At 45.6% G+C, this 16534-nt stretch overlaps 1 protein-coding gene across 3 annotated transcripts; it reads right to left on the bottom strand.

Moving 5' to 3' along the window:
• Positions 1-15466, bottom strand: LOC121291645 (zinc finger protein 239-like). 3 transcript variants are annotated; one of them, XR_005946044.1, is made up of 2 exons: positions 15431-15466; positions 1-1897 (listed from the first exon to the last, which is right to left on the bottom strand). XR_005946044.1 is itself a non-coding variant. In XM_041213111.1 (2 exons), the coding sequence occupies exon 2, from the start codon at positions 8708-8710 to the stop codon at positions 8018-8020; it is 693 nt and encodes a 230-aa protein (XP_041069045.1). In that variant the 5' UTR covers positions 8711-9145; positions 15431-15452; the 3' UTR covers positions 7841-8017. The 3 variants fall into 3 exon arrangements, 2 of the variants coding, with proteins under 2 accessions (XP_041069045.1, XP_041069046.1); XM_041213111.1 differs by lacking the exon at positions 1-1897 and adding an exon at positions 7841-9145 and having other exon boundaries at positions 15431-15452; XM_041213112.1 differs by lacking the exons at positions 1-1897; positions 15431-15466 and adding exons at positions 7841-9145; positions 11725-11793.
• Positions 15467-16534: the final 1068 nt, after the last annotated feature.

The following is a 16534-nucleotide window of genomic DNA, read 5'->3' as shown; positions in this document are numbered from 1 at the left end:
ATCGTAACTATCTTCCAGAAGGGAGATAAATCACACTGTGGAAACTATCGAGGTATTTCCCTCTTGTCCAGACCAGGGACAATCCTGACTCTCATTGTCCTGAATTGCCTACTTCCTAGGATGGAAGAAATCTTCCCAGAGACACAGTGGCATCTGTGCATAAGTAGAAGCTTCTATGCATATTGATGTCTTTTAGTGATGTTTGGTGACCTAGTCAAAGGTTAAACTGACCTTCTTGAAACAATTGGGCTGATGGTTGGAGAGGTTCGAGACAGACACTGCTGAGACAGACAGTGCTTTGGAATGACAGCTCCCCTGTGTGAGCACTGGAGGGTAAACAACACAGACAACTCTCTGTGCAACGGAAGCAGATGACCCGGCTCCAAGTCCATTGGAGACGTCGATGTATGCTGAGAGAGGAGGAGTAGGTGAAACAATCCTGGCACACGTCACACTGGAAGGTTTGTCTCCTGTGTATGTTCACTAATGTTCCTGGAGGTTTGACAACTGTGTGAAGACTTTATTACAGAACTCACACTGATAGGGTTTCTCCCCTGTGTGAGTGTGTCGGTGGACCAGGAGATATGCTGATTGTGTGAAAGCCTTGTCAAACACCTCACAGCTGAATGGTTTCTCACCAATATGGATCCTCTAGTCCTTCAGTAGATGGGAGGATTGGGTGAAAGCTTCGTCACAATCATCAGACCTGAAGCGTTCCCTCTTGTGTCCTGGAGGGTCAAAGGTATCAGGAAAGCTTTACCACAAACCTCACAATTGGGTTATTCCCTAATGTCAATAGGCTGGTCTATGCGGAGGCTTGCTGACCGTGTGAACTCTCGGTCACACAACTCACACACCTCGGTTTCTCCCCTGTGTGAATCCTTTGGTGTTTGTGGTGGGTCAATGAGTCTGAGAATGATTTGTCACATACCTCGCAAGCGAACAGTTTCTCCCCAGTATGAATGAGTTGGTGTCTGAGGAGGGCTGATGACCATGAGAATGATTTATTGCACACCTTGCATGCGAATGTTTCTCTTCTTTGTGAATCCTCTGGTGCATCAGAGGTCAGAGAACTGGGTGAAAACTATCTCACAAACTGCACAACTGAAGGGTTTTTCCCCTGTGTGATTCCTCCGGTGTCTAAGGAGATTCGAAGATGCCACAAAAGCTTTATTACGAACATCGCATTTGAAAGCTTTCTGTCCTGTGTGGATTGTCTGAAATTCGTGTGAAGGTTCTGTCACCCACCATACACTTGATTGGTTTCTCCCCTGTGTGGTTCTTCTGGTGTCTAAGGAGGCTTGAAGATGTCAAGTAAGCTTTATCACAAATGTCGCACTTGAATGGTTTCTCCCATGTGTGAATGTGTTGGTGCACACAGAATTGAGATAAACATGAGAATGATTTGTCGCACACCTCACACTTGAATTGGTTCTCATCCATGTAGCTGCTCTTGTGTTAACAGCGCTTGTAACAGATGCACCTTCTGTGTTAGGTCTTACGTGCCTGTGGAGCCCTCCTCACACTTGAACAGCCTCACTTGTACAGTCAGCGGTTCATGAGGCTCGATAAAGGATTGAAGTTCTCACCACACATGGAGCCCACTTCCCAGCCTCACCCTGTCTGATTGCCCACAGCCGAACCTTCGGAAATGTCGGTTCTGATGGAAGGCTCCACACCACTGACCAGTTTCAGGTCTGATGATATGTCAAAGCTCCCCTGACCCTATTGATTTCCAGGTGATGGTTTCACTGCCCAACCTTCTCTGTGTTGAGCAATGCTGTGATGGGACTGGACATCTTCCCGCGGTTGTGCAGTTGTTCTTTGGATGATGGTCAGGATCTATCTGTGGTGTCTATCCTCTCTGTATTCTCTGGTGTAGTACGGTGCAATCCTTCTGTAAAACAGGAAAAGGAAACATGGTTTTCTTCGACTCCCTTTCATCCTTTGCTGCAGGGGTTGACTCCTCAGTTAGAGACTGTTCCACTGTGAGTGCCAGTCTGCTGTTCCCCTGGGAGGGGAATCTAATGCAACTCCTTTTTCCTTCACTTGACTGTCACACACCCTCTGTTTCCAGCAGGGACACTGGATAGTGACCAGGAGCAGACAATGTGGCTACTTTCTTTCCTCCGCCCAGGCCCCCCCATCGTCCCAGGCACCGTGAGGGCAATCGAAAAGACATTCGGGCAGAGTGTGAAATGGGCTATCAATTCACTATGAGCTTGAGTCGTGATGGCAATGACCAGTTTTATCCTTAGAGTATGTGGTTAATCTAAAAAACACTCGGGAGAAATATTAATTCAATGGAGATTTTAAAATTTCTCCCCTTGTTTATTTGAAGCAAACACACTGGGCAGCAAGTGCTAGGAGCTAAGGAAAATATAGCTTCAGTGTAGCTGATTGAAGAATTCTGGTTTATCCTGGGAAATTAGATATACTACCCTCACTCAGACTGCACATCCCAAATTCAGCTATCAGCCACAGCACTGGGCAAAACCATCAAATCCAAGCCCAGGCTTTTGGGAAAGGCCGAGGCCTTCAGGTAAAATCTTTAAAGAAGACATTAAAAGACATTTCAATAAATGTGCCTCCAGCTATGACAGCCAAATTGTTATGGTGCTGGATGAACAACCCAGTGATTGAGAGCTCAAATCGAACCATGGAAAGTTCCATACATAGAATTACAGTGTGTGTCAGAAGCAGCACTGGGTATACTTTTACAGTCCAGGTTTAAACCTAGTGAAGGTACTACAGAAGGCTGACATGCAGGCTAAACACTGAGTAGCAGAAAAGAAACAGCTAAACAGCCCCAGAACAAATAGATCAGAGGAAAGCTCTCTAGTCCTACCACATTTTGTCGAGAATTGTGGACAAGCTGTCAAGTAACAGGAGATGGTGGCTCCATGAACACCTCCATTCTCAACCACGTTGGAGCCCAGCACACGAGTGTAAGACACAATGTTAAAGAGTCTTCAGCTAAAAATAGCGAGTGGATGATCAAACCTGGACTCCTCCTGAGATGCTGGGAGAACTCCCCTCCATACCCCTCAAATCCTCCCCACTATCGAGAAAGCTCAAGTCAGGAGAGTGATGGAATATCCACCACTCACACGGATGGGAGCATCTACAACACTGAAGACTCCTGACAGGATCAGGAACACAGCCGGTCACCTAATCAGAGCTGCTACCATTGGACTCAAAACTCACTCCCTCCACCACCAGTGGGAGAAGGTAGAATAGTGTATTGTCACTGGACTAGTAATCCAGAGGTCCAGGCTAATGCTCTGGGGACATGAGCTCAAATCTCACTATGGCAGCTGGTGGAATTGCAATTCAATTAATAATCTAAGTTAAAGCTAGTCTCAGTAATGGTGACCATGAAACTGCCATCGATTGTTGTCAAAACTAATCGGATTCACAAATGCCTTTCCCCTTCGGGAAGGAAATCTGTTGCCGTTCCTGGGTTGGCCTATATGTGACTCCAGACCCACAGCAATGTGGTTGATTCTTAATTGCCCTCTGAAATGGCCCAGCAGAGCACTCAGTTCAAGGGCAATTAGGGATGTGTAACAAATGCTGGCCTTGCCAATGACGCCCACATCACATGAAAGAATAAAAAGTACATTATCCAGCAACATTACATCACAAGAATATTCCTTCACACTAGATATTAAATTTGATATTATGGGATACAATCTCTATAAACTCAGCAATTCACTCACTGGATATTTAGTCCAGAGCATTAGTGTAGTCATTATGGGACACAGTTTGTCAAAATTCTGCTCCATCACTCACTATCTAATGTATTTGATATAGATGGTGGTGTCCTGCACTCTAGCTCCTCCTCCAGTGCCATCCCTCTGACAGTGCAGCCCTCCCTCAGTGCCATCCCTCTGAGGGTGTAGCCATTCCTCTGACAGTGCAACCCTCCCTCAGTGCCACCCATCTGACAGTGCAGCGCTTCCTCAGTGCCATCCCTCTGATGGTGTAGCCATTCCTCTGACAGTGCAACCCTCCCTCAGTGCCACCCATCTGACAGTGCAGCGCTTCCTCAGTGACATCCCTCTGACAATGCAACCCTCCCTCAGTGCCATCCCTCTGACAGTGCAGCGCTTCCTCAGTGCCATTCCTCTGACAATGCAACCTTCCCTCAATACTGGCGATTTTCAGATGGTTGTACTTAAATCAGTGGGATTGAGGATGTTTGGGTTTTTGCTTAAAGTGGGAAGTAGGGTTGAAAACACAAGACTGCAGCAGTGCTTTTGCCCTTGAAATATCACAACTTCAAAGAATCAAAGGCAGTAACAAAGAATTTAGTAAAGGGTTAGGGTGCAATATCTGTGATTGGAGGAGCTGAAGCATGGAAAAGACAGAATCAGTGATTGGAGGAGCTGGAGCACGGGATAAATGGAATCTGTGATTGGAGGAGCTGGAGCATGGGAGAGGTGGAATCTGTGATTGGAGGAGCTGGAGCATGGGAGAGATGGAATCTGTGATTGGAGGAGCTGGAGCACGAGAGAGACAGAATCTGAGATTGGAGGAGCTGGAGCACGGGAGAGATGGAATCTTTGATTGGAGGATCTGGAGCACAGGAGAGACAGAATCTGTGAGTGGAGGAGCTGGAGCACATGGGAGAGACAGAATCTGAGATTGGAGGAGCTGGAGCATGGGAGAGACAGAATCTGAGATTGGAGGAGCTGGAGCACGGGAGAGAGAGAATCTATGATTGGAGGAGCTGGAGCATGGGAGAGATGGAATCTGTGATTAGAGGAGTTGGAGCACGGGAGAGACAGAATCTGTGATTGGAGGAGCTGGAGCACAGGAGAGAAAGAATCTGTGATTGGAGGAGCTGGAGCACAGGAGAGACAGAATCTGTGATTGGAGGAGCTGGAGCACGGGAGAAACAGAATTTATGTTTGGGGTAAGAATTAAACAAAAAAAAAACGTGGGTTGAAAAGAGAAAGAGATGTAAACAATTTTCTTTGGAGCAGAACTTCATATTCAGGAGTCAATGGATAGTTGACACTTCTTTCCCTCCCTTTGGAATTATTTATTTTTTAAAATCCTTTTTGAGTTGTGTGATTTTTATTGATGGAGGGAGGGGGCTGTTTCTGGCAGCAGCCAGCGAGGATGCACTGAGGTGGGTCTTTTTAAAATTATTTATAAATAAACACTCCCTTTCCCATCCTAACCCCTCTCCCAGTTACAACAACCCTCCTATTTCAATAGAAAATAGAATTGGGACCGAGATACCATCATCGGCACATCTGGAGGAGGACAAGATGGTGGAGGATCCAATGCAGCTCCAGCTAAGACTGTGATTTTTCTTTTATTCATTCATGGGATGTGGGCATTGCTGGCTAGGCCAGCATTTTATGAGTCCCCAGCATTTTAAGAGTCAACCACATTGCTGTGGGTCTGGAGTCACATGTAGGCCAGACCTGGTAAGGACAGCAGATTTCCTGAATGAACATTAGTGAATCAGATGGGTTTTTACAGCAATAGGCAATGGGTTTCATGGTCATCATCAGATTAATTCCAGGTTTTTATTGAATTCAGATTCTATCATTTGCATGGTGGGATTTGAATCCAGGTCCCCAGAGCATTAACCTGAGTCTCTGGAATGCTGGTCCAGTGCCAGCACCTCCCTTGAAAGAGAGGGAATGTGACCAGGAGAGAGAGTGTGTGAGAGGGGGGAGGGGGAGAGAGAGGGAGGAGTGTGAGTGAGTGAGTATGAAGGAATGTGAGAGGGAAGGGGAGAGAGAGAGGAGAGAGACACTGAGGAAGGAGAGGGGGATTGGCGGGAGGAGGAGGCGCTCTGGGTAAAAGAGAGAGAGATGCTGTGGAAAACAGACATTTCTCACTTTCACACTTCAGTTTATTTTATTTATGTGTATATGATTTCCCAACTCTTTTTTTTATAAAATGTTCTTTATTTTTCCTTCTAAAGTTCTTCTCTTGGGCCTGGCTTTCAAGTTTACAAACAACTGCTGGAAGAACAATAACCAAAGAAAAAAGTTAAAACCTTTCCTTGACTTTCTTCCTCTTTTATATTTGTCCAGTAAATTAGTTTGTGAATAAGAGGAAGAAAAAATATTGTGAGTGAAATCCAGTTTTTTCTATTCCTCTTAGATTTTTCTTTAACTGTCTCTGCTACAGAAGTGTCTGTATACAAGCTTTTATTGGCTGTCATTGTGCGTGTATTTTCTTGTTTTAATAAAAAGTTTTGATATGCAAAAAAAGTTGGGAGTCCAGTCGATCCAGAACTTCCAGACCTTGAGTTTGCTTTAATATCAGCCACCGGAGGAGGACGATGGGGTGGGGGGGGTGTGTGTGTGTGTGTGGTGGGTTGGGGGGGGGGGGCGCAGTGAGAAGGTGAATGAAGGAAAACTGCTTTGTTGTTGGCCGCCTGTCCAGCACCGACTCTCTCATTTCTTTCATATCCTTGAATGGACATGTAGAACGAGTTTACAAATCCCTGCATCGAAAACAGTTTGGTTTTGAACTTAAATCTTTCGATTTGCTTTACCAGGGAGGAGCCCCTGAAAGCCAATATGTAGCTCCCCCTGCCGCACCGCCACACTCTAATCAAAATATAGCCCCTGAGAAAATCCCAAAAAGAGCCCTCAAAAAGAAATGACTTTGAGTCCTGGTGTAAATAAGGAGAGACCATTTCCAGAGACAGAAGGATCAGTAACCAAAGGGGACAGATTAAGGTACTTAGCAAAAAGACCAGAGGTGAGATAAGGAAATTTTTACACAGAGAGCTATTGTGGTCGGGAATACACTGCCTGAAAAGGATTCGATAGGAACTTTCAAAAGAAAGTTGGATAAACACTTGAAGGGGAAACATTTGCATGGCTTTGGGAAAGAGTGAGACTAATTGGATTTCTCTTCAGAGTGCAAACACACACATGATAGCCTGAATGGCCTCCTGTGCTGTATCATTCCATGTTCAATGATTGTAGTGCAGGAACCATTCACTTCTCCCAATTGTAGCTGAGGATCAAACTGCCCGTCCAACACGTGGAGGAATTGAACTGCTCCATGCCAGAGTTACAGTCTGTCAATCACTTGTGGTGGTCCTACACTGGACAGTGTGCAGTTTATGTGTACACGGCCTGTGTTACCAGAGCCTGTCAGCTCTTGATCAGCTTCCTCCCCATGTGGATTGGTGAGGTTTGGTGAGATGCTCAGACCTGTTAATGCCTCAGCAGAAAGGTTATAGATTCTCACCATTCCTGAAAACAGAAAGAGATACAGAGGTGGTTACTGATATAACTACTTACACAGGGCTGTACTGGCAGGTCAGAAAGGTTAACCATATACTATCCACAGAGGGACGACCTGGCAGTGTGTTGGGAATGAGGTGGAATCTACAAAGTGTCTCTGGTTGGAGGATGGAGAACTTACTGACATTTGACAGAGAGATGATTCACTGCCGAATCTCAAAGAGATGTCTGAAACTCTGTGTCTACATGGAGCACACATAATGGCTCTTAGCCCATACAATGTTGCTGTTTGAGAGAGAGGAGGAGGAGCAAGGAAATCCGCTGTGCCAGGCGTCTCTCTGGAAGGGTGTCTATCCCATGTGGAGACATTGGTGTATGGCGAGAGGAGCGGATGAAATGATTCTGGCACATTACAAGGGTTTGTCTCCTGTGCAGTTTAGTTGATATCCCAGGAGGTACGACAACTGTGTGAAGGCTTAATTGCAGAACTCACACTGATGGGGCTTCTCCCCCGTGTGAGTGCATTGATGGATCAGGAGATACACTGATTATGTGAAAGCCTTCACACACCTTGCACCTGAAAGGTTTCTCTCCAGTGTGGATCCGCTCATGTCCTAGGAGTTTTGAAGTCTTCAGTAGAACTTTATCATAAATCTCACCATTGAAGGGTTACTCCCCTGTGTGAATTGTCTTGTTTATCAGAGAGGATGTCGACCTTGTGAACAGCTTTCACACTTAAACAGCTTTAACTTAGTGTGAATGCGTTACTTTTTCATCAGTGTCGTTTACTGTGTTAACGCTTGGTCACACACCTCATGTTTGAATGGATTTTCTCTTAGGTGAATGCGCCGGTGATATAACAGACCTGATAATTGTGCAAAGCCTTTTTTACACACCTCACAGGTGAATGGTTTCTCCCCAGTGTGAAGGCGTTGGTGTTGGCGGAGGGTCCATGACCGAGAGAATGATTTGTCGCACACTTCGCATACGAGTGGTTTCTCCCCCGTGTGAATGCGTCGGTGTTCCACGAGGGTCGATGACTGTGTGAACGCTCGGTCACACACATTACACTTGAAGGGTCTCTCCCCAGTGTGAATCCTCTGGTGTGTCAGGAGATCAGAGGACTGCATGAAAGCCTTCTCACAAATCTCACACCGGAAGGGTTTCTCCCCTGTGTGAATCCTCTGGTGGGTAAGGAGCCTCGTAGATGTTGCAAAAGCTTTATCACAAACCTCACACTTAAAGGGTTTCTCACCTGTGTGGATTTTCTGATGGACCAAGAGGCTCGATGACTGTGTGAAGGCTTTGCCACACACCTCACAGGTGTACAGCTTCTCCCCCGTGTGAAAGCGTTGGTGTACACGAAGGATCGACGACTGCGAGAATAATTTGTCACATACCTCACACTTGAATGGTTTCTCTTCCATGTGGCTGCCTTTGTTTAGCAGTTGTACAGTTTTAACAGATGCAAGATGCATGTTGCATGTTAGGAGATCTTATGAGCCTATGGAGCCCTCCTCACACTTGTAGCCTCAGCCTCTTACCTGTAGGAATGAGTCAGTGGTTCATGAGGTTCGATGAATGTTTGAAGCTCTCCCCGCACTTGGAACACACTCACACTTCTTCCCAGCCTCACCCTGACCTATCACTCAGCCAAACTTTCAGAAAGGTTGGTTCTGATCGAAGGTTCCTCACCACTGACCAGTTTCAGATCTGATGATATGTCAAAGCTCCCCTGACCCAACCGATTTCCAGATGATGGTTTCACTGCCCAACCTTCTCTGTGTTGAGCAATGCTGTGATGGGACTGGACATCTTCCCGCGGTTGTGCAGTTGTTCCTTGGGTGATGGTCAGGATCTATCTTTGGTGTCTATCGTCTCTGCATTCTCTGGTGTAGTACGGTGCAATCCTTCTGTAAGACAGGAAAAGGAAACATGATTTCCTCCAACTCCCTCTCCTCCTTTGCTGAAGGGGCTGACTCCTCAGATAGAGACTGTTCCACAGTGAGTGTCAGTCTGCTATTCCCCTGTGTGGGGGATCAGATGTAAGTCCTTTCTTTTTCCTCACTTGACTGTCACACACCCTCTGTTTCCAGCAGGGACACTGGATAGTGACCAGGAGCAGACAATGTGGCTACTTTCTTTCCTCTGCCCAGACCCCCATCTTCCCAAGCACCGTGAGGTCAATGGAAAAGACAGTCGAGCGGAGTGTAAAACGGGGTCTCAATTCAATATGAGCTTGAGTCGTGCTGGCAAAGACCAGTTTGACCCTGACAGTATGTGTTTAACATTAAAATCACAGGGGAAATGCTAATTCTTTGGAGATTTCGAAATTTCTCCCCTTGTTTTCTACAATTATTTGAAGAAAACATACTGCACAGGAGGTGCTAAAAGCTAAGGAAAAGATTGCTTCAGTGTAGCTGATTGAAGGGTTCTGGTTTATCCTGAGAAATTAGATACACTGCACTCACTCAGACTGCACATCCCAAATTCAGCTATCAGTCACAGCACTGGGCAAAACTATCAAATCCAAGCCCAGGCTTTTGGGAAAGGGTGTGGCCTTCAGGTAAAATCTTCAAAGATGATATTGTCCTAAAAACCCAAATATTGTCCTTCAGGGAAGGGAACCTGCTACAACTACCTGGTGTGGCCTACATGTCACTCCAGTCCCACACAACATGGTTGACTCTGAACTGCCCTCTGAAGTGGCCAAGCAAACAATGATAAACAATCACTACAAAGTCCAATAACGAGGAAAATCAGATAGATCTGGACAATCCTGGCATTGTGTCAGAATAAGATTAAAGTGATCTCAGCCCAGTGAAATCTGTAAAGTCCCTCTTAACAAGTCAGAACAAGTACCCGAATGAGGAGAGCTGCCCCACAGACTGGTCAAGTAGCAGTGATACTCACTGAATCGTAACAATCTGGAAACATCCCATACTCCTCCGTCACCATCCCTGGGTATGTCCCATCTCACTGACAGGTGGGAAAGAGTCAATATTGACTCCATGGAGTCTCATGGCTTCAGGTCAAACAAGTTCTCTCCTCCAAACTGATGAATGAGTATTTCACCATATTAATCATCACTAGGGAAGTAGACCAAGGACCGGTCCAAAACTGGGTATCCATGAGATGCAGTGAGCCATCAGCAGCAGCATGATTGTATTCCACCACAATCTCACAGCCCGGCACAGCCCTCATTTGATGATTATCATCAAACCAGTGGATAGACATGTCAGAAGCAGCATTGGCCCCCATCTCTGCCATTTGCCTGTCTGCCCATTGCCTCCTGTCTATCTGAGCTGAGATCAGGAACTGCCCTCAACCCCAACCCCAAACCCCTTCCCCATCCATGCAGGGAGGGAACTGCAGTCTGAAGTTGCAGCCTTCAGTGCTCCTTGACATACTGAGTTTGAACTAGTGTGCAGCCGATCCTACCCTGCTCTGCTGCCAGTTTTAGGTTATAACCCAATCTCCCTTTACAATGAGTCTGCCCCCTCACTGGGAGACAGCTTCACAGTGAGAGTCAGTAGGATAGTGAACCATGAGGGGAATTACGCTGCTCCGACTGAACACCCGGTCACTTGCTGACTTTTTACACAACAACAATAGACAACAACCACAATATCCCAAGGTGCTTTGTAAGAGTGTTTACAATGTTTGACACTGAGGCACAGAAGTTAATATAAGTACATATGACCAAAAACATGGTTAATGAGGAAGATTTTAAGGATTGTCTTACAGGAGAAAGAGAAGTAGAGAGATGGAGAGGTTTAGAGAAGGAATTCCAGAGCTTCAGGCCCAGGCAGCCAAAGGCACAGCCACCAATGATGGAATGATTAAAATTGGGGATGCTCAAGAGATCAAAATTGGAGGAGTGTAGAGATCTTAGAGGGTCGTAGGGCTGAGTTCATTGTCAACCTTGACTCAGGATGTAACACTCTCACCTCTGAGTCAGAAGGTTGTGGGTTCAAGTCCCACTCCAGGTCTTGAGCCCTGAGGCTGACACTCCATGGCAGTAGTGGGGGGGGTGCTGCACTGTCAGAGGTGCCGTCTTTCAGATGGGATGTTAAACAGAGGCTTCTGCTCTCAGGTGGGTGTGAAGGATCCCATGGTACTATTGTGAAGAAGGACAGGGAAGTTATCCCTGGTGATCCCTCAATGAACATCAACTAAAAAAGTGGATTATCTGGTCAGTATCACATTGCTGTTTGTGGGAGCTTGCTGTGCACACACTGCTGCTATCTTTCCTACATTACGAGTGGCTATTCTTCAAAAGTACATTATTGACTGTAAAGTTCTTTGGGAATCTGGTAGTTGTAAAAGGTTTGGTGTAAATATTTCTTTTTTTTTTAACGAGAATGTAACAGAGATGGGGGATTGGGAACCGACAGAACTGACCATTCACAGCCCACAGAATAATAATCTGCAAGGGCGACACACACACACACACATGCACCCTCACACAGATCAGTAAGAATCACCTCACCATCTCATCTTCAGTAATAACCCATCAACAAAACTCAGGGTAGGGATACTATCTATACGAATTTTGTTCCTTCGCTCACCGTCTCCTCACTAGGTTTTCAGTCCCTACAGGAAGCGAACCAGCTGTGGAAGAGGAAGAGGAGCGAATGGGCAGAGTGGGTGGGCTCTCTGATTGACGTCTCTCACAGCCAATCCAAATATTTCTGGAGTAACATGAGTTTCCTGAAGCTTGGGAAACCGACCGGTGAAACGGAGGTGACTTTGAGTAGCAGATCAGGTGGGGATTTAAACTTGTCAATTGTCCCATCTGGATAAAACCTCACTTGAGTATTGCTGAAAAAAAGAGACATGTCTAAGCTTGTCATCTTGCACTCAACAGGACACTCACAAGAAACCAATATAAGCGGGAAAAAACAACAATTTAAACTATATGTGAAGAGAGTGCTGATTGGCTGGCAAGTGGCATTGCCGTGGAGAATGCATCAGTGATGGTGACTGACAGTTAACTGCCAAGCATTGTTTGAAATTTAAACCAGGCAGCTTGATGCTGATTGGTCAATGCATTACCCTGAGCAGTGAGTCAGCAAATGGCTGTCGCTTATTTTCTTTAGCTGAAACGTGTGTACATGTTCTTTCTGTCTGTAAAGAACAGGGCCCTGTGTATTAATATATGTAGCTTCCAGTACATGCAAATGCACCACATTGTGAGCCCAACTGACAATCTTAAATTGGTTGTCAGCATAATTCTTAGCACATTGAGGATTATTTAGCAAATGTTATCCAATCGCAGAATCATATCTAATGTTGGACACTGTGTTTTGAATTTTGCAAGCACAGGCTGGTTCGGTACGGTCTGTATTCTGCCCATTGCAAACAGCAGCTGGGACATGCTGTTTGATACAATCCACCAGCCTTTGGGATATGCGGCCTGCATACCAAGCATCACACTGGCACTGAAATCCATATACCACATTACTCATTTGTGCGACTAGCAGTCCGTCTTTTTGGCTTGACGGCAGCATCCAGTTAGTGGTGAATAGCATTGGTGTTGCTCACCAAGCAAGCTTGATGCTGAAATAGGATGCATCAAAGGCATCCTGCAGGATCATGGCTACACTGATCAGATCATTTCGTGCTGTACATCGTGCAAACTCATGAATGGGCCTAAGGCTATCACTTTCAGCCCTGAAAAGTGCCCAGTCTACCGCAGATTACCCTAGAAGGGCAAGGTATCTCAAAGGTTTGAGCAACAGGTGAAGCTGGCTGTCTCATGCTGCTACTATGCAGTAGCAACACGAGTGGTATTCTCCACTAACAAGATGATGCCGTCAAGCCGAAAAGACATTCTGCCTATCACACAAATGAGTAATGTGGTATAAGAATTTCAGCGCTAGTGTGATGCTAGGTATACAGGCCGCATGTCCCAAAGGCTGGCGGATTGTCCCAGCTGCTGTTTGCAATGGGCAGGATACAGACTGTACCCAACCAGCCTGTGCTTGCAAAACTCAAAACACAGTGTCCAACATTAGATATGATTCCACGATCGGATAACATTTGCTGAATAATCCTCAATATGATAAGAATTATGCTGACAATTAATTTAAGATTGTCAGTCAGGCTCACAGTGTGGCGTATTTGCGTGTACCAGAAGCTACATTTATTAGTGCACAGGGCCCTGTTCTTTGCAGACAGAAAGAATGTGTACATGCATAGTGCCTGATTCAGCTAAAGAAAATAAGTGACAGCCAGTCGCTGACTCATTCCTCAGGGTAATGCCTTGACCAATCAAGGTCAAGCTGCCTGGTTTAAAATTCAAATAATGCTTGGCAGTTAACTGTCAGTCATCATCAGTGGTGCATTCTCCATGGCAATGTCACTTGCCAACCAATCTGCACTCTCTTCACGAAGTATAAATTGTTGTCTTCCCCTTATATTGATCTTCTTGCAAGTGTCCTGAATAGTGAAAGATGAGAAGCTTAGACACGTCTCTTTTTCAGCAAATTCCAGACAACCAAACGACTATTTGTATATCTTTCAAAATTATTTGAAGAAAACACACTGGACAGGAAGTGCTGGAAGCTAAGGAGAATACAACAGCAATATACATCAACAAATTGCATTTTATAGCACCTTTAAAGTAGTTCAATGTCCCAGGGTGCCTTGCAAGAGTGTTAACATGATTTGACACTGAGGCACATCAGGTAATATTAGTTCATATGACCCAAAATGTGGTTAAAGAGGCAGATTTTAAGGAGCGTCTTACAGGAGGAGAGATAGGTAGAGACATGGAGAGGTTTAGGGAGGGAATTCCAGGGTTTAGGAACCAGGCAGCTGAGGACACAGCCATCAATGGCAGAGTGATTTAAATCAGGGATGCTAAGGAGTTTGGAATTAGAGGAGCGCAGGTATTTGGAGGGTTGTAAGACTGGAGAAAATGACAGAGATAGGGAAGAGAAAGGCCATGGAGGGATTTGAAAACAAGGATGAGAATTTTAAAATTGAGGTGTTGCTTGAGCAGGAGCTAATGTAGATCAGCGAGCACAGGGGTGATTGGGGAATGGGTCTTGGTGTCAGTTTGGATGTGGGCAGCAGAGTTTTGGAGGAGCTCAAGTTTACAGTGCAAGATATGAGAGCAGCTAGGAGAGCATTGGGATAGTTGATTCTAGACCCTACAAAGGTCTGGATGAGGGTTTCAGCAGCAGATGAGCTGAGGCAGGACGTCACTGGTCTCTCCTGTGAGTGGAGCTTGTACCTCTTCTTATGCACAGTGTCCCCGTTCCTGACCAACAGTGGAAAGTGACAGTGAGAGCCAGGTATGGTAATGGAGAATTCTTCATAGAATCATACAGGATCATAGAATAGTACAGCACAAAAGGAGTGTGGCAGGGCTGCTCTGTCAGAGGTGCCGTCTTTCAGATGAGATCTCAAATGAGGCCCTTTCTGCTCTCTCTAAGGTGGGTGTAAAAGATCCCATGGGACTATTTTGAAGTACAGGGGAGTTCTCCCTGATGTCCTGACTAACATTAATCCCTCAATCAACACCACTAAAAAACAGATTATCTTGTCATTATCACATTGCTGTTTCTGGGAGCTTGCTGTGCACACATTGGCTGCCACGTTTCCTACATTACAACAGTGACCACACTTCAAAAGTACTTCATTAGCTGTTAAGCGCTGTGGGGCATCCAGTGGTCTGGAATGGCTCTATATAAATATGTCTTTTTGTTCTTTTCTGAGTAGGTTACAGAGACAGGGGGATGGAAGGTCTCTGAGGGATTTGAAAAGACAGGAAACATCCAGATCCCAACACAGACAGAACCGACCATTCACAGTCCACAGGATAATAACCAGCTCCCAACATACATACACAGAACTCAACAATAGGAAATCAGTAAGAATCCTCAGACACTCTGAACCTCCCAGATAATTACACCTCACCTTCTCATATTCAGTAATGACCCAGCAACAAAACTCAGCCTGTAAATCAGAAGGGAAATGTTTCCAATAAACACACTCAATATCCAACACACAGCTCCAGTCAAACAGTTCAGCACAAAGCACCCAGTAAACAGCTCTCTCAGCTGGACCTTCTCACACAGCATAAGGGGCATTTCCACACCTGATTCCCCACAGGATAGTCAGACTGCCTGAACATTAGTGTGGATATTATGTGATGTAATTATTATAAATTCTGTCCCTTCACTCACCATCTCCTCACTTGGTTTTCAGTCCCTACAGGAAGTGAACCAGCTGTGGAAGAGGAAGAGGAGAGAATGGGCAGAGTGGGTGGGCTTTCTGATTGACATCTCTCACAATCAATCCAAATACTTCTGGAGTAACATGAGTTTCCTGAAGCTTCTGAAACTGACCGATGTAAATGAAGGTGACTTTGAGCAGCAGATCAGGTGGGGATTTAAACTTGTCATTGTCCCATCTGAATGAAACCTCACTTATTGCAGCTGCTGCCTCAGTTCCCCGGTAAATGTTTGACAGAAATTTCCAGTGTGGGAATAGCATTCTTCATCCTCGGAGGCTTTCAAAATGACAACATCAGTTTGGGATGTGTAGGCTCAGATGTGTTTGTTGCTGGGTAAAAGTCCTGGAGCTCCCTTCCCAACAGCACTGTGGGTGTACTTACATCACATGGACTGCACCAGTTCAAGAAGGCAGCTCACCACCACCTTCTCAAGGGCAACTAGGGATGAACAATAAATGCTGGTCCAGCCAGTGAAGCCCACATCCCCGGTGAGTGAAGGATCAGAATTTATAACAATTATATCACATAATATCCACACTAATGTTCAGGCAGTTTGACTATCCTATAAGTGAAGGAGCGGAGTTTATACAGATTGTATCCCATAATATCCACACAAATGTGCAGGACTGAATATCCAGTGAGTGAAGGAAGATTCTTGTGATGTATGATCTCTGGATAGTGTCCTGGTGGTATTGAGTCTAATAGTAGCAGCTGTGATTAGGGGACTGGCTGTGTTCCTGATCCTGTCCGGACTCTTCAGTGTTGTAGATGTTCCCATCCATGTGAGTGGTGAATATTCCATCACACTCCTGACTTGAGCCTTCTCGATAGTGGGGAGGATTTGAGTGGTCTGGAGGGGAGTTCTTCCAGCACCTCAGGAGGAGGCCAGGTTTGATTATCCACTCACTATTTTTAGCTTAAGATACTTTAACATTTGGGCCTTGCACTCATGAGCTGGACTCCAACATGGTTGAGAATGGAGCCACCTTGCCCTGTTACTGGACTGGTTGTTCACAATTCTCAACAAGAGGTGATAGGACGACAGAGCTTTGCT

This window comes from Carcharodon carcharias, chromosome 19, assembly GCF_017639515.1.
Source record: "Carcharodon carcharias isolate sCarCar2 chromosome 19, sCarCar2.pri, whole genome shotgun sequence".
Lineage (NCBI taxonomy): Eukaryota > Metazoa > Chordata > Chondrichthyes > Lamniformes > Lamnidae > Carcharodon > Carcharodon carcharias.
The sequence above is the reverse complement of the archived record's forward strand: the minus strand, read 5'-3'. Positions and strand labels throughout refer to the sequence as shown.

Excerpts from the sequence above, each read along its gene's own strand:
- LOC121291645 (XM_041213111.1), bottom strand. The coding sequence starts at position 8,710 with ATGCATCTTGCATCTGTTAAAACTGTACAACTGCTAAACAAAGGCAGC.